General features: G+C 38.3%; 1 protein-coding gene across 3 annotated transcripts in view; it reads right to left on the bottom strand.

Moving 5' to 3' along the window:
* Positions 1-19,331, bottom strand: part of NEO1 (neogenin 1) — a 247,473-nt gene that overhangs the window by 131,340 nt on the left and 96,802 nt on the right. For all 3 annotated transcript variants that reach the window (XM_006888320.1, XM_006888321.1, XM_006888322.1), the window contains exon 5: positions 9,492-9,628. In XM_006888320.1, coding sequence (XP_006888382.1) covers positions 9,492-9,628 — 137 coding nt within the window. The remainder of the gene's footprint in view (positions 1-9,491; positions 9,629-19,331) is intronic.

The following is a 19,331-nucleotide window of genomic DNA, read 5'->3' on the forward strand; positions in this document are numbered from 1 at the left end:
ATAATCTATTATTCAATGGCTTATCCAGAAGTGGGAATAGTATGTTCTTAAAGTCATTATTTGTCACCAAATATGTAGTTTCAGTTGCTGTAGGATATAAAGATTGACAAAATCCATTCGTGTCTCCAGATAACTCTGTTTGGTAGGAGAAAAAGGGCACAGATATGGAAATAATAATAAATGTGACCAGTATAATAAGAAAGATATATATATAGGACATAAAAAAAACAAAAACCAAAACTAAAGAGCACCTAGTGGGAAAAGGCACCTGGTGGCACAGTCTGTAAGTTGCACTACCTCTCTAGAAGCCCACGCCTCTCTGGTGGCTGAAATCCACTAGTGGGTCTTCAGGAGTAAGACTGTGCAGTCTCGATGTTACTCCTGAGCTATTCAATTTACAGCTTCTGAAACACACAGAAGAGTCAGCTAGGACTAGGGTTCTGACAAAAGCAATGAGAATGTGAAAAGGGTAGGGAGAGAATGAGTATAAAAGATGGGTGTAAGCAGGAGTCAGGGCTTAAAAAGAGATTTCTGAGGCAATTTAAGCAAGGGGAGAGGCATTCTATTCTAGGTGGAAAGAATAATACAAGCAAAACCAACGAACACATGGCGCTTACAAGCAGCTGGTGATTCCCCTTGAGATTAAATTACCTTGAGAAGTACTCAAAACTGGCTGGTTTCTGGAAGAGAAATGACCCCTTTAAGAGGATTCCGAAAATTTCAGAGTTGAGGGCTGAAGATAAAGAGATATGAGGCTTCTTGCCAAAGTAAGTCATAGAGTTGAGATTAAAGATAACAGGATTTAATGTCCACACATAAATAAGGATCTAAAGGTTTTTAATCAGTAGAGATGGCAGCTATATGGAGGAATGCTCATCTTTAACTATATCAGGTGGTTTTTGTTTTTTTGAGAAAAGTTTCCCTTTGGATACAAAAGGATCAAAAGGTAAAAATTGAGAATTAATAAAGGTTACTAAGTATTATTTATAAGCTATGTGCAAATAAAGGTAGCTGTATTACTTCAATTGACTGTGTCATCTTCCTCCAGAAGATTTTTCTTAAAAAAAGAGCTGATTTTTTAAAAATTTTATTGTTATTTATTTACAAAGTTTGAATACATTTTTTCCTCACAAAATATCCTTCCTATTTCCTTCACCCCACCCACCCATCAAATTGTGCAACCCTATAATTAACACCCTCCCCTCATCCTCACCCCTTTATTTCTACCCACTCCCCGCCTTGGATCCTCATACTCATTCTACAATAATGGTTTTATACAGTATTTGTCCTTGTGGGACTGAAAAGAGCTTTTAAATAGAAGTCTATTAAAAATGGAGTTAGAAAACAGAAATAATAAAACACAGACATCAAATCAATCCATTTGTCACAGATAACAATTTAAATAAAAATTTCCATTTGTTCATTCAATCACTTTTTGTTGATAATCTATTATGATGAATTCCTGTTGATAAAGACTTTGTTTTTAGTAATAGAGTAGGGGAAAGCATATAACCAGGTGTTCTAGGGGTGTATAACTCTACCTAGGGGGAGATGAAACTTAAGTTCCAAAGAGGAACCTGCTAAACTAGAAAAGATCATCAGGAAATATGTGCTGGAGATAAGAGGATACAAACAAGACAGAGCTGTCATGCTGGGCAGAGTGGAGGGACGGCGCAGGAGGGGAAGACCCTCTATGAGGTGGATTGATTCAGTGACTGGGGTAATCGGGATGGATGTGTCAGAGGTAATGAAATTGGCACAGGATAGAGCAGGGTTTAGGGCTGTTGTACATAGGGTCGCTATGAGTCGCAAGCGACTCGACGGCACATAACAACAACAACAACAACGTTAAGAAGCTGCTCTGAAAACCCAAAGGTTTGAGGTTTAAATCCAGAGGCTGCTCCATGGGAGAAGGATGGGCAATTTCCTCCCATGCACGTTACTGCCCCTGAAAACCTGCTGGAGGGTCAGCAATAAGTTGGTCCCAACTCAACAGCACACAACTACTACCTCTACTAACACAGTCTGGTAAAGATGATTCCATTCCACTCCATGCTAGATGGAAAAATGACAAGTTTGTTTAATTACCCTTTATAATGGCCCTGATAAAGGTATCAAGACCAGCTAAGTTAAATAACTCGGCCAATTTCACATACGAAGGGACAAAATTGAGAACCCTGGTATACAGGATTCAACAATGCTTTTTAGATACCTGTCAATGCTGCTTCTCCAATAATGCTAAAAAAGGTGACCGTGAATTTTATCCCAAAATTTCCAGAGAACTGAGAAATCAAATGACTGAGAGCAGAATGTTGTGAACAATCATGAGATCAAGGAACATGAAATCACGAAGACTGCAAGAAAAGAAAAAGACCAATGTCTGAATGGAAGTCTAACGAGGGAGCTCTAGTGCCCTAAGAAGGTACACAGCTATCCTGAAGGCACCCGGTTCAAACCACCAGCTACTCTGTGGGAGATGGATGAGCAATCTCCTCCTGTGCCATTAACAGCCTCTGACAACATGCTGGACTGTCACCTCTGGGTTGGTTCCAACTCATTGTACACAACAACAAGAACAACAGAATGAAAGTAGAGATTAGACAGAAGGGTAAGAGAATTAGAATGACATTAGGCTGTAGGTAGAGAGAAATGGCAAAGTTTCAAACCTCAAAAGTAGATTGATTATGTGTATTTACAAAATCAAGAGGGTGGCCAATTTAGAAATATTTCATATGGGCATAAAAAATACAAATGGAGAGCTTTCTTCTTTTTTAAGAAGGTAACATGTGTGTCACAGACTATTATAGTATTTTAAGACAAAAGGGGAAAAAATCCCCATTTTAAAAAAACCCCAAACTCATGACCCATTTTAAGTGTTATCAACAATTTAAGATGACAGGAAATACATTCACGTCACAGCAAGTGTAGAAATCCCAGGAGTTAGTGATAAAACAATAAATCTGAAATATTTAACAGATGAAGAATGAACTCATAACCTTTTCTGCATTAACACTCACTATGGCATTTCCTATAGTTATAACTTCTTTAAAAATAACAGAATTCAGACAGGTATGACTGTATGTGCATCCAACTATTTTTCTTTAACTGCTTTTCCCATCAGCCAATCATAGCCACCAAAAAGGGGGGGAAGTATTTTCAGTTGTGGGATAAGGTTCAAAACAAAATTTTCCAAATATGTTTTTGTACAAAATGACTTCTTATCAGTAAATAATAAAAAAGACAAGACAGCATGTGACACACATTAAAAGTACAGCCTGAATCACTGTAACTGCAAACCGGATTAAGAACCATAACAATAATATATCAGAAGCCCTTCCTGTGCAAATTCAGTCACTACTCTGCCCTTCTCTGAAAGTATCAGTCTCCTGATTTCGAAAACCACTGAATAGTATTGTTTATTTTTTAAATTTAGGGAGTTCTGGTGACTCTGTGGTAATGAGTCATGCTGCAAATCCAAAAGCACTCAATTTGAATCTACCAGCTGCAATAAATTGCACAGGAGGAGACTGTCCATCTTTCTCCTTAAGGGCAGCTGGTGGATTTAAGAGTCTATAAAACCACCACTACTTTGAAATTTATAAAAATGGAATTGTACAGTACGTACTGCATGTGGCTTCTTTTTCCTGCAAGCTTTAAATGAGATGAATCCTTGTTATTGCATATAGCAGAAGGCTGTCAACTTTTATTCCTAATCATATGCCATTGTGTGATTGGAACACAATATATTTATCAATTCTACAGTTGAGGGGCATTTGAATTGTTTCCAGTTTTTAATGACTAAAATTGGCAAGACTGTAAAACTGGCAAGAATATCATTATGTGTGTCTTTTGGTGCATATGCTTATACATTTTTAATGAGAATATTTCAAGGGCTACAACAGTTACATCGCAGAACTTATTTAAGTGTGGTTTTAGTATGTTCTACAAGACAGCATTTCAGAGGGACTGTCTCAATTTACACTGCTGTTGTGATGTTTTGTGCTGTCCAGTCAGAACCGACTCATGGCTGACCTGTCAGCGGGTTTCCAGAGGTGGTAAATCCATGGAAGGAAACTGCCCAGCTTTCTCCCGTGGCTCAGCTGCTGGATCTGAACCGCATGCCTCTGGGATTGCAGCACAGTTAACCACTCAGCCGCCAGAGCACCTTTTTTTACACTCCTATGCCTCCTTTGTGGAAGGAGGAGTGACATCTACTTCCATAATAGCTTGCCTCCGGAAACCCTATGAACCTAGAGAGAGGATGAAAGGCACCCAAGCGTCGAGGACTCTCCTTCATAGGGTCGCCATGAGTCACCTGCGACTTGACAGCACTTAACAACAACAACAACAACATGCCTACTTTATTAGCCTTCTCAAGGTTCTTCATCCTGTCCAACACCTGGTATTACTAGCCTTTTAAATCTTAGCCATTCTGGTTGAGTACAGTGGTATCTCAACATGACTTTAATTTGGAGTTCTCTGAAGAATGTTATCAATTTTTAAAGGTTTAGTGGCTACTTGGAAACCTTCTATGAAGCATTTGATCAAGTATTTTGCCCATTCTCTTTTTGTTCACCTGTCTTTTTCTTATTGTTCTTTACAAGCATCTACATCAGAAGTTTAGTAAACTTTTTCTGTGAAGGGCCAGATGAAAATACTTTAGACTGTGGACTTCATAAGGTCTCTGTCATAATTCCTCAGCTCTTCTCTTGTAGTATGAAAACCAATACATAATCATACATAAGTAGGCATAATCAATACATAAGTGTGAATATATGACAATAGAACTTTAATTCTGGACAATAAAATCTGAATGCCACAAAGTCTTTTTTCTTCTTTTGAGTTTTTAAACTATTTAGAATTTAAAGAATAACCATAATAAAAAGCAATAAGGAAAGAGGACTTCAACAGCACAATACTCTAAACCAAGCAGACCTAAGAGACATTATCTAGAGTACTCCATTTAAAACCCACAGCATACAGCCTCTGTTACAATGTACATGATTTATTCTCCAGTTGAATCATGTTTAGGTAGCAAACAAGTCTCAATAAATCTTAAAATACTCCAAATCAGGAGTTTATTTATTTAAGCTTAAAAGATCATCTTCTCTAACCACAATAGAATGTTTCAAAAGCTAAACTTAGTAACAGAAGGAAAACTGGAAATTTCAAAATGTGAAGAAACAAAATAACAAAGTATTTTTTCCAGTCTTTGTTTTCCTTTTTTAAATTGTGATTTGAGTCTAAGTTTTACAGATTTTTTTCATTCAATCATTCATACACATTTTGTTTTATATTATTAAAATACCTATAACAAAATTTTATTTTTCCCACTTCCTCCTGTAATTTTCATTTTCATGAATCCTTCTATCCCACTCCTTCCTGCTCAGGAGTTTATCTTTGGGCAAATGCTGCTCTCTGAATGGTAAAGGGTTGTTTATTCTAAGGAGGGAGAAGCTCTCAGGTGCTACTATTCACCTCATAGGCTGCCTTACTGTTTGGCTGAAAGTTGAGCTGTGGGGGTGATAAACCACCACCAACACAAAGAAGAAATCTCTAGGGAAATTAGAAAATATTTAAAGATAAATGAAAATGAAAACACAACATACCAAAATTTATATACACTGGAGGCAGTGTCCAGAAGAAAATTTACTGCTGTAACGCCTTCTTTTTAAAACCAAACGAACTCAAATCAATAACCTAACTTTAAATTTTAAGAAATCAGAAAAAGCTACCAGATGGAAAGTTTTGTAAAAGTTTAGAGCAGAAATAAAAACAGAGACTTGAAAACCAAGGACAATCAACAAAACAAAAATGGGTTCTTTGAAAATGTCAAAACAATTTAAAACTCTTTGGCTAGATTGACAAGAAAAATGAGAGAAGAAATAAATAACTAACATCAGAGATTAAAGATGGGGCCTTATTATTGATCCTACAGAAATAAAAGGGAATACTATTAACAAATGGCCGTTGGTCTAGCAAACAGAAAGCCATGCTCCCAAGCAAAGGTGGGTGATTCTACTCCACAGCCCTCAGGCCTGCCTTTGTTTTTGGTGAAACATTCTTCTAGGTTGTGTAACCCTGGTATGTCCACTTGCTGTAAAGAGGTAACTCATGGTTGCTGTGAAGCCAAACACTGTGACACTGATGAGTCAAATGTGAGTATGGTTACCCAGGGTGGACAGTGTTTGGTGAAGTTCCCTGCTTAAAACAAGCCTGGAAGCAGAAGTGGCATCCACTTCCATAACAGCTTACCTCTGGAAAACCTATGAACCTGGAGAAAGGACGAAAGTTATACAGGAGGTGTCCGGGACTTTCGTTCATAGGGTCGCGATAAGTCACCTGCGACTTGATGGCACTCAACAACAACAACAATTAACAAATGTATGCCAGCAAATTAGAAACTGAGACAAACTGAACAAAACACACTAACATAACTCCAGAAGAAAGAGAAAATGTCAACAGACATGGAACTTGTGCAAAGACTTGTAAGCAAAGTCTTCCAACATGGAAATGATCTGACCTGACAACTTGCCTCAGGGAACTCCAACAAATGTCCAAAAGAGTCAACAGTTAATTCTATTCAATCTCTTCTGAAAATCAGAAGAAAGGAACCATTTACTAACTGGTTCAAGAAACACTAGCCCAACAGTAAAGCCAAGCAAAAACACTGAAAACAAACTGTAGACCAATGTCCCTTACAAATACAGACACAAAAATTTTCAACAATAGAACACCTATTCTAATAGCATATTAAGATTATTGTTGTTGTTGTTGTTGATGGCCGTGGAGTTGAGCATGATTCATAGTGACCTTATGAACAAAAGACCTGAAGCCTTTCTAGAACTATCATAGTTTCTGAAAGTTCATAGAGTTTCCAGAGTATTGTTTAGGAAGTGGATGCCACTACATGTCATCATCAAGTTGATGCACCCCAATAATGTAAGAATGGTAAACAAAAGGAAATCAAACAATGTACCACACTATTAGTAGAATGAAAGAAAAGAATATGGACCTCACAATTGATAGGGAATAATGTATTGATAATCCTTTTATGATTCAGGAGGGAAAACTCAGGAAAGTAGGAACAGAAGGTAAATTCCTCAACATGAGAAATGGGATTTATAGAAAAACAGTTAATATCCTTGGAATCCTAATGGTACCATGATTAAAGCATTTGACTGCTAACCAAAAGCTCAGCAGTTCAAAGCCATCAGCTGCTCTGTGGGACAGAGATGTGGTGTCTATAAAAATTCCAGCTTTGGAAATCCTATGACAAAGTTCTATTCAAACCTGCAGGGTCACTATGAGTTAAAACTGACTCAACAGCAATAGAGCTGTTTTTTTGTTGTTGTTATTATTCCCTGTGGGAAAACCACAAATCTTCCCCTTATGGTCAGTAACAAGGCAAAAAAATGCCTGCTTTTACCATTCCACTGTTATTCAACAGCATATTCTACTTGAAAGACTCAGGCAAAAGAAAGTAAGTAACATCTCAACTGGAAAGGAAGAAGTAAAACTGCATCTATTTACAGATGACATAATCCTGTAATACAGATAATCCCACAAATTAGTCTCTCAAATCTCGACATGAAATCTAACAGAGCTAAAGAAGGAATTTTAAAAATCCTGCAGAGTAAAAAGATCAACACACAAATATCAATGATGTTTGTTATAAATCAGTGATGAATACGCTGACAATAAAATTAAGAAAATAATTTTATTTCTAACATTTAATAGAATAAGATAAAAGGCAGGCAGTTTGAATCCACCTCTTAAGAAAATCCCCATAATCATAGTAATTAAAAGATGGTCAGTGCCCTCCTGTGTGATTTACAGTCTCTAAAAACTTGCTGGATGATCAGCTACAAGTTGGTTCTGACCCAATGCCAATGTGAAAGAGCATACGTGAAATAATTATAAAAGGCAAATGCTATGAGAGAAAGTTCTTTAGTGGTTACTCTATCTCTCTCTCAAATGGCAAATGTGTTATATATTTTTACAATAAATAATTCATATAAAACATGAGTGAAAGGAAATAATGACAAGATAAAAAACAAATGAAATAGAAAACATACATGAAACAAGTGCAAAGACCAAAGTTGGTTCCTCATAAAAGAAAAATCATACTGATAAATCCACTGTAAGATCTGTACTTAAGTAACAAAAGTCTTTACTTATAACAGGGCTTAGGCAAGCAGGCACATCAAATGCTTTTTTTTAAAATATAGTCTTTGAGCTAAACCATTTCAAAATCCAAACGCATAGCTGTAGAGTCATTTCTTATTATTGACGCCCTTGCAGGTTTCCAAGGCTGTAAAACTCATAGGATAAGACTGCCCATCTTTCTCCTTCACAGAAGCTGGAAGGTCTGAAGCAGGATTCAATAAAAAGTCTAACATAGTATTTGGTTCTTTATCTCTTTCTTTCTCTCTCACACACAAACTTCTTTGTTTTTAAGGATGACTAATTTTTTTTTCTCTCATCAATAAAGAAGATAAAGAGTGTATCCTTTGGGCTTGAGATCACTGCAGTGACAGGAGACAAAGAGCTGTGACACCTCAGTGACAGGCAGTGGTAACATACAAGTAATGGAAAACGACAAACAGCTGGCAGAAAAACAGCAGCACTAGAGACAGAACCAGGAAACTGGTGAATGACAGAGCTGTGAGCTCTCAACCTAAAAAGTAAGAAAAGCACAGACCAGGAGCTCAAGGGTCCTAGAGAGGTCTGCGTGTGAGTATAGATGTCCTGACCAAAGAACTGCTTCCTAAGTTGTTCCTGACCATGAATTATAACTTGTCACTTCTCCAATAAAGCCCATAATCTTGAGTATTGCTCATGAGTTGTATGCGACTACTTGCAACAAATTACTGAACACAGCAGGGAAGGAACACGTGGCATGGGAGGGATAAGTGACCCGAGACCTGTATGGAATGGGGCCATGTCTGACCTCACAGAAACTGGCTGTGGATTCCTGTCATTGTTAGGACTTTCCTTCTCCCTCCTATGAAGTCAGAGAAGGTTGGATGCCACTGTCCCTTCGCCCATGCAGTTGTTACTCTGCCAAACTAACAAACAAGTCAGTCTGGGAGTAAAGTGCAACCAAGGTGCTCCTTAGAGGTAAGGACAGTGAAGTCTCACATACTTTGGGCATGCTGTAAGGAGGGATCAGACCTTGGAAAATAACATCATACTTGGAAAGGTGGAAGGTCACTGAAAGGGAGAAAGACCCTCATCGAGACATACTGACACAGTGACTGTTAGAATGGACACAAGCATGTATGAGATGATGAGGACAGTGACGGAAAGGCAAGGTTCAGATGTGTTGTTCACAAGGTCGCTTTGAGACGCAGTGGGCTCGACAGCGCCTAACAATGACTACAACACAGCTATAGCTGTTCAACAGTGTAATGTTATACTACCCTTCCCCACATTCTCATTAAACAATTGGCAAATCCAGAACAGACAGATCATAAATATGTACATACCTTGAACTGTTAGCTCTGCTTGAGCTTCAATTGTCTCATTACCATTTTCAGCTATACAAAAATAAGTCCCAGCATCCTCCTCAGTGACGTCACTGATGACCAGGCTACCTCCTGCCAGCAGTACCAATCTTTCAGAGCTGCATTTAAAAAAAAAAAAAAAGTAGTGATGCATTTTAGAACTTGGAAAATAAAATCTAAGACACTAACTGTATAAAATAGAGAAAATATTTTTTAGTATTATAACTCTGTATGATTACAAACTCATATAAAACGGAAAAAAAAACCAAACCACAACTTTAGACAAATTTGCTTTACTCACATTTTACAAACATAAATATGCCTAATGGAAATGTTACAATGAATTATCTTTGACATTTCTAGCTGTTCCCAATGGGACACTATTTTTGTGACAAGCTGCTCTGTCCTCACTATCCCTGTTCTTACTGCTCTAACCAGGGTTGCAAATTAAGTCATCCTGAAGCAATCTGAAGGTCACTCCACCCCAGCTCTGCCACACTGCGATTGCTAAGGGAAAGCACAAAAGAGGAAATGTAAAACATCAGAAGAGAAAAGCTAAGTCACAGACTTTAGGACTACTGAAGAGTTTCCTTTGATGCTTGACTGCAAAAAAGAAGAAGAGAAGGGGAAGAAGGTTGTTGAGAGAAAAAGGTCACTATGCGCCACACAATAAGGAACAAAACAACCACCATCACAACATTAGCAACACGGATGTAAACAGTCTTTGATACCAGACTTGAAAATGGTTTAAGTCTACTTAACAAAAAACTAGAAAAATCCAGAGTCATAAATAATATACTAATCAAATTTCTATCACATGGTTATTGTTATGTGCCATCGAGTTGCCTATGACTCATAGCAACCCTATGTACAACAGCCCTAAACCCTACTCCATCTCTTGCCAATCTTATTGTCTTCGACACATCCATCACCATTACCCCAGTAACTGAATCAATCCATCTTATTGAGAGACTTCCTCTCCTGCACTGTCCCTCCACCCTCCCAAGCATGATATCCCTCTCCATGGACTGGTCCCTTCTTGCAACATGTCCAAAGTATGTCAAAGCTTCAGAATCCTTGCCTCCCAGGACCAGCCTGGACTTATCTGCTCTAGGACAAACCTATTTGTTTTCCTAGCAGTCCATGTATATTCAATACTCTTCTCCAGCACCACATCTCAAAGTTATCAATTCTCCTTTCATCATCTCTAGTCATTGTCCAGCTTTCTGATACATAGCAAGTAATTGCAAAGACTATGGCCTGGATCAGGTGCACATTAGTCTCCAGACTGATATAGTTGCTCTTCAGTACTTTGGAGAGGGCTCTGACAGCAGACTTTCCCAATGCAATTCATCTTTTAATTTCTTGGCTGCTGGTACCAAGAGTGTTGATTGTGGAGCCAAGCAAACAAAAGCTGTTTACAATCTCAATCTCTTCACCATCTATCATGATGCTGCCAATCAGCCCAGTGGTATCTTCGTTTTCTTGATGTTGAGCTTCAATTCAAATTGAAGGCTGCAGTCTTTGATCTTCTGCAGCAAGCTCTTCAGGTCCTCCTCAGTTTCAGCAAGCAGGGATGAATAATCTGAATAATGCAGACTGTTGATGAGTCTTTCTCCAATCCTGATGCCACGCCACATTTCTCTCATAGAGCCCAACCTTCTGGATAATCTGTTCTGCATACAGACTGAAAAGGCATGCAGATAGGACACATCCCTGGTGTATACTCTTGCCAATTTTTAACCATGCAGTGTTCCCTTGCTCTGTTCTGATGACTGCCTCTTGGTCAGCCTTGTTACTGTTGTTGTTATGTGCCATCAAGTCGCTTGCGACTCATAATGACCCTATGTACAAGAGCCCTAAACCCTGATCTATCTCTTGCCAACCTTATTGTCTCTGACACACCTATCCCCATTACCCCAGTGACAGAATCAATCCATGTCATCGAGGGTCTTCCTCTCCTGTGCTGTCCTTCCACCCTCCCAAGTATGATGATCCTCTCCAAGAACTGATCCCGCATAGCAACATGTCCAAAGTATGTCAAACAGAGCTTCAAAATCCTTGCCTCCAAGGAGCAGCCTGGCTTCACCCTCTCGAAGATGAACTCATTTGGTCTCTTAGCAGTCCATGGTATATTCAATACTCTTCTCCAGCACTAAAGCTCAAAGGTATCAACTCTCCTTCTATCATCCCTAGTTATTATCCAGCTCTCTGATGCATAGCAAGTAATGGCAAAGACCATGGCATTGTATAAGTTTCACATAAGCATGACCAAATGTTCTGGGATTCTCATTCTTTTCAAAGTTAGCTAAAATTTGTTGTGATCCACACAGTCAAATGCCTTTGCATAGTCAATGAAACACAGATAGTGCATTCTTCTGGTACTCTCTGCTTTCAGCCAAGATCCATTTAATATTAGCTAATAATATCTCTAGTACCACAGCCTCTTCTAAACCCAGCCTGCACTTCTGGCAGTTCTCTGCTGATGTGCTGGTCTAGTAATGTTTGGATAATTTTCAGTAGAATCTTGCTTCTGTGTGATATTAATGATATTGTTCAACAATTTCTGCACTCTGTCAGTGTCATATCATGTAAACAAGTTCATTTCAAAAGTGAGAAGTTCAAACATATAAAACTTCCCCCAAAAAAGCAAGTTACACAGTTAATTCTGGAGATGAATTCATATTTAAAGGTGCTACTTTTTTACTGGTTTTCATTCAATCATTAATATCCATTTTAGTTTATAACAAAAGGTGCTTCTTTAAAAGTCACGTTCACAGATTATATACATTCAGAAGCTGGTACCAAAGACAATATGACAGAAAAATGACTTTTAGACAATGTTGTTGTTGTGTGCTATTGTGGTGGACCCAACCCACTGCTGACCCTCCAGCGGTACAGAGGCAGTACATCACACAGGAGGAGATTGTCCGTCCTTCTCCCATGCAGTAGCTCATGGAATCAAACTACGCTTCTTATCACTAGCCCAACAGTAAAGGAATATTTTCCATTGTTAAACTGATCTTAAAGGCCAGCTTTTTCTTTCAGCTCTCAATATTATACATTTCCACTTTCTATCTACTGTCAACAAACATGTTCCGATTAGAAATAATGTTTTCATCTAGAACTCACTACTGGGTGGGGAGGGCGAGAATCAGAGTAACTACTCAGTCTAGGTCACATTTGTAACTCTTCTCCTAAGTAAATATGCTGGCTTAAATTTCAGCATATTGTCAGTTTAGTTAATAGTCTTTCCAAATCTTATAAATAGAAGATTAGGTTTCTGGTACAGAGAGTCAAAAGCCAGAATTGGGTCTGACTACTTCTCCAAGGAAATACCCCACAAGGTCACAACTAAAAATCAATTGACCTTCCTATCTTGAACCATCATAATTATAACTATCAAATCTCAACTTCATGAGATGGGAATAGGAAAGGAAGATAACATATAACAGAATGGGCTAAAAGAGAGATAAGAGTGTTCTCTTGTCTCCAAAAGTAGAAAAATAGAAAAAATTAAAAATCTTACACTTTAAGACAAAATTACTACAATATAACATTTAAAAGTGAAAAATCAGTTACATACACATGATACTCAGCTAAAATGAACATAATTTAAAATATCAGTCAGGATAATACTTGAAAAATTGATAGTTATTTATATCTAACAATCACACTAAAAATATTCCTGATTCCATGCTTAATATTGATTTATCTGAGCCCCGGCAGAGAAGAAGTCAATCTTTCTTAAAGGTGTGAATTTTACTCAACTTAAAAGAAGCTAGAGAAGAGAGATGGGCTTCAGCTTGGCAGATTCCATCAATTCCACAGAATTGATGACTTGAAGAACTAAAGCAGCTGAGAGTGCCATGGAGTTGACCACAACTCCTAACGGCCCTATGAACACAGATCATCAGATCCCTGCTCTGTCCTGTGCTGTCCCACCATGCTGGATTCAGAATTCAAAGATACAGGAGAGAAAATAATATGGGGGGAAGTGTCAGTTGTCAATGAACCAGACTTAAGTTTTAAACTGCTGTATTTAAAGTGTGAGAATACATGTGCATGCTGGCCTGTCTGTGTGTGTTCCCATCCCTGAAGAAGTTTGGGATTAGTCTGGAGGAGAGGGCTGGGACGATAAGCAACCATGTTTTTAAGCATAAAAATCACAAGATCAGGTTTTGTGAAGAAACAAGAGGAGTAGGGGAAAGACTAGAAAAGTAAAAAGTGTGGCTAAGTATTTTAATAGTTCAGAATTGAGTATAAAGCAATTGACTGTGGCATTAATTGTAGGAGGGGGGGAAAGGAGAGGGGAAAAAAGTACCACTACTTTTAAAGTGAGGCAATGAAGGTTAGAATAAGGATTTATTTACTCATTCACTGAATAAATAGTTGAGATTTTTGTGCCAGGTAGCAACTGGGGATATAGCAGTGAGCAAAAAGGGACACAATCAGCACTCTTGTGGAATTCAATGGAAAAGGCTGATGTAAAAGACAACAACTCTGTATTGTAGTTTACCAAAAGAAACTGCCAAGGAATTAAGAAAGAGTAGAGAGCTTTTCCTGAGAAAATATCCCTAGGGATAAGATATGAAGAATGAGAAAGAGTTAACTAAACTATGACTGCAAGAAAAAGACTTTCAGAAAGACTACTAAAAGAATGCAAAAGGAATCATAGCAAGATAAACCACACGTACGTGAGGCAGAAATAAACCAGGACAGGAAAGTCTAAGGGAAGAGAGGAAGATGAGGCAGGACTGACAGCACACACAGCTTTAAAAGTCATTTTAAGATTTGCAGTCTTTAATCTAAGCACAATGGAAATCCATTAAACAATTCTCAAAGTGGTTAGAGGTTAAGAATGATGCAGTGAGGTTTGAACTTTGAAAAGACTGCTCTGGCAGAAAGGTATTTGGAAGGAGGCCAGAGTACATGTGGGAAGAGTAGGAAGCTAATGCAGTAACTGAGGTGGCAGCTGACAGTATCCTGGAATAACGTCAAAACAACCACACGTGAATTCCAGAGACATTTAGAACGAAAGTGACGGGAAACTGAAGCGATGAAATGACCCCGAGGGTTAGGGCAGTAAATGTGAAAGGAAACACAAGAAGAAATTTTTCTGATTAGTCTTTGTTGTTGTTTGCATTAGAGAGGTAAGAAATTTATAATAAAATACTGAAATATTAAAGTGTTGGAGAAGATGAAAAATATTAAGATCTAGAGCAAAATGGCCTTATTCTTAAATATCTCATCCTCTAAAACAGCAGGAAAGGAAAAGTAAATGAAAGATAGTTTTTATATACTCTTCTGGCACAAAGCTTATTATCTCATGTGTACTTTTTAGACTTTTTTTATTTTGAGATAAATATAGATTTATATATGATCTAAGAAATAATAGAGATCTTGTGTGCCATTTACCAGTTTCCCCCAATTGTAACATTTTATAAAATTACAGTACACCATCTTACCCAAAACATTAACACTGATAAAATCACAATACAGCACAATTTCATCACTACAGGATCCTTCATACTGCCCTTTTAAAATCATACTCAATTTACCTAACTCTCACCCTGAGCCCCAGTAACCACTAATCTGTTCACCATCTCAGTAATTTTGTAATTTCACATTATATAAATAGCATCTACAGTGTATGTCCTAGTTACTTTATGCGTGCTAGAAAAGAAATGTCAAAAGTGAATGTCTTTAACAACAGAAATTTATTCTCTCACTGTTAAGGAAGTTAAAGGTATGAGTTCAGTGTGTCAGCTCCAGGAGAAGGATTCACCTTCCACTGGCTCTGTGGCCTTTGTCTTCGTTTAACATCTATGGGTCTGAGAGCTCCATGTGCCTTGGCATCAAGCTTCCCCTGCATCTACGAAAGTATTAGCACAGGGAACCTGAATCTAATGGATACCTCTGCTCTTGGTTCTTCTTTCTTGGTAATATTAAGGTCCCAACCTTGCTCACTTTTTTTTTTTTTATTTCTTGTACGATAAAAGGTAGTGTAGGCCACACCTCAGGAAAAAAAAATTCCCCTTAAATTGGATCAGAATGGTGATTTGAGTATGCTTGTGGCATCCTACCTAACTTGGCCTCATTAACACAATAAATATAATGTAATCCTCATTAACATAACTTGAATACTGCCTCATTTAAAATATATAGTCAGGATTTATAATACATCTAAAACAGAGGATAATGACATCAGGTCATCATGAGAGATGATTACACCATTACATAATTGCACATCTATTGCCAAACCACTGAGAATCATAGTGTATCCAAGTTGACACGTATTTTGGGAGAGACACAATTCAATCTATGACAGCAGATAATCTTTTGAGACTGGCTTTTTAAATTCAGTATAATTCTCTGGATATTCATTCAGTTTAATATATATTAATAGTTCATTCTTTTTATAACGTAATAGTACTTTGGAGAATGGATAAACTACTATAGTGCAGTAGATGACTATTAAAATGGCTTTCCTAGCCACTGACTGACTTTTCACCACATGGCTTAGTAGGACTATGCTAATAATGTGAATTTGGTAAATTCTGGGTTGAAACATATAAATATTGTGTGCAGACTAGTAACAAGAGGATTGATCAGTTTTGCCATTCTACTAGGCTTAAATGGAGCTGTTTCAAGGGCAGCAAAGGAGAATCTCACTTCTTTCACGAAAGACAGAGGTGGCAGAACACCACAGCCTATGGTGGCACAGAGCTATACTGCTGGCCCACAGAGCCAGAAGCAAAGGCCTTCCCTTAGGCTTGCTGGAGGGCTGGGCAGAGTGGGTAGGGGACTAAGTGGGGGTGGAAAAGGAGAAGAGGTGTCATAATTGACAGGACTAGCCCAAAGCCATAAAGCTTAAAGTCAGGTCAGAGAGCACATTGGAGAAGCTGTCCTGTTTGATGAACTGTATTCAATTTCCTACACAAACTGCAACTTGTTAGATTGTCTAATAAACAGTGATTTTGGTCTACAAGTTCTCAGTGGCCACTGCAACAGATTAGTGGACTCAACAGTGTAGTAGCAAGAACCATGGGAAGGGCTGATCTGTATTAGAATTGACAGAAGCTGGACTAGGTTTTGGGCTGTTGATGTTGTGGGCTGGGGACTCTTTCCCCTTGTGATGTTAGTGGAGGTTAGAGCCTGCCCCCATACTGCCCATACTCTATTTACAGCTACAATTTCTCTAACCATTCATTCACAGAGTTTCTGCTTTGGGCTATTATAAGGGCAAGTACTAAAAACATTACTGTACATTATGTGAGAGCACACCATATAGATAACAATATTCTTGTTAAGAATTCACTCTTCTGGATTGCTGAGTGGTTTTTCATGGTAGAAATTTACTTTCATTTGTTCACTCACTCACTGAAATACCTCTGTGTTGTTCCTCATTTAGGTCTACGAAGAATAAAGCTGTATTTATGTATGGGTTTTTACATGAAAAAGTCCAAGAGTGTAACTTCTGTGTCATATGGCAGTGACATATGTACAATTTTAAAAGAAACTGCCAATTTCTCAGCATAGCTGTACCTTTTCCATTCTCATTAGCAATCGAGTTTCTCTGCACCCTTACTTCCATTGGCTGTCACCAATATTTTTTAATTTAGCCATTATGACAGGTGTGTAATGACAAGTGATCATGATTAAAATGTGCATTTCACTAATGACTGACAATCTCCAACAAATTTTCTTGTGCTTATTTGCCAGCTGAAATGTCTTCTCATGTCTTTTCCTTATGCACTCAGTTTGCTTTTGTTGTTGTGTACCACAGAGTGAGAACTGACTCATAGGTGATCCTCCACTGGGTTTTCAGAGGCAGGTAATCGCACAGGAGGTGCTTCTCCCATGGAGCAGCTGGTGGCCTCAAACTACATACCCTTGGGATTGCACAGTGTAGCTTCTTGCCACTAGGACAGAGAAATCTATGCGATCTTGACTTTTTTCCAGTTCTTTTTCCTAAAACTTTATTTTGCATTTTACATTCTGAGTTAAATTTTGAGAAGTGAGGCTAAGTCAATTAATGAATGGCTATCCAATTGCTCCAGCATTATTTCTTAAAAAGGTAATCTTTCCTTCATTGAACTGCTTTTGCACTTTTGTAAAAGATGTAGGTAGTTTTTATTTCTGGGTTCTTTACATGTCTATCCCTCTGTCAATATTAAATACTCTTCATTACTGCGACTATAGTGATTGGGAGGTCTGAAGCAGCAGATATTCCCAATGAAACAAATCTTTGATTTCTTGACGGCTGCTTCCACAAGTGTTGATTCAAATAAAATTAAATCAATGACAACTTGAATTTTTTTCTCTCTCCATACAGTGGAAAGGAGTTGTGCTGCCAAACCAAAGGCACACAGTTCAAATCCACCAGGTGCTCCACTAAGAAAGATGGACAATCTGAAAACCTGCCAGAGGGTCAGCTATGAATCAGTTCCAACTCTACAGTATATGATGATATCATCTTATCTATGATATCCAGTGATGAGGATTTTTTTGTTTTCTTGATGCTGACATGTAATCTATATTGAAGGCTGTATTCTTTGGGAAAATTTGCTGTCAATGACTCCTCCAAAGTATTAAATAGCAAAGATGTCAGTTCAAACACTAGGGTGTGCTTTGGGCCCACCCTAGTATTTTCAGTTGCTTTCTATACATCTGTAAATTGGACAAGGAATAAGGATGAACAAAGGAGAATCGATGCCTTTGAATAGTGGTATTGGAAAAGAGTACTGAATATCCCACAGAATACCAAAAGAAGCACTAAGTCTGTCTTTGAGGAATTGCAACCAACAATTTCCTTAGAGGCAAAGATGGTGACATTTCATCTCATATACTTTGGCATATTGTCAGGAGGGGCTAATCTTCAGAAAACGAATTCAGGCTGAGAGAGGAGGAGGAACAGAGACACTAAGGAAGACCCTCAAGATAAGGAAGATGGACTGATACAGAGATTCGAACAATTAGCTCGAGCACGCTGCAGATCATGAGGATGGCACAGAACAGGGCAAGGTTTTGATCTGTTGTTCAACGGGGTGTTACAAGTCATAGCTGACTTGACAGCACATAACAATATATTGATGGATTTTTAAAATTCTGAATGAACAAAGACCACATTTCTTGTTGCTGTTAAGCAGATGTCTCATAGAGATTCTATGTATAAAGGCTCTGAACCTTGCCCTATCCTGAGCCAACCTCACTGTCTCTGACATATCTGATCCCATTGCCATAGTTGCTATAAAAATTCATCTCATCCAGGGTCTTCCTCTCCTGTGCTGACCCTCTTCCTTTGCAAGCATGATACCCGTATCCAAGGACTGGTCCCTCCTGCTAAGATGCCCAAAGAAGGTGATACAGAGCTTCAAAATCCTTGCCTTCAAGGAACAACCTTGTTTCACGCTCTCCAGGACAGACTTGTTTACTCTTTTGGCAATCCATGGTATGCTCTTCTCCAGCACCACAACTCCAAGGCATCAATAGCAAGTAACTGCAAAGACCACAACCTAGATCAGGTGTACCTTAGTATTCAGACTGACAATGATGCTCTTCAGCACACTGGCGAGGTCATTCACAGCAGATTTTCCCAGCGCATCTTGTCTTTTGATTTCCTGACTGCTGGTTCCAACAGTGTTGACTGTGGATCCAAGCAAGATGAAATTGTTAACAACTTTGATCTTTTCTCCATCTACCATGGATGGTGAAGAGACTGAGATTGTACACAGCTTTAGTTTGCTTGGCTCCATAGTCAACAGTCTTGGCACCAGCAGCCAGGAAATTAAAAGGCGCATTGCCATGGGAAAGTCTGCT

The sequence above is a fragment of the Elephantulus edwardii genome, unplaced genomic scaffold (genome assembly GCF_000299155.1).
Source record: "Elephantulus edwardii isolate Elephantulus edwardi_28Jun2011 unplaced genomic scaffold, EleEdw1.0 scaffold00066, whole genome shotgun sequence".
Classification (NCBI taxonomy): Eukaryota; Metazoa; Chordata; class Mammalia; order Macroscelidea; family Macroscelididae; genus Elephantulus; species Elephantulus edwardii.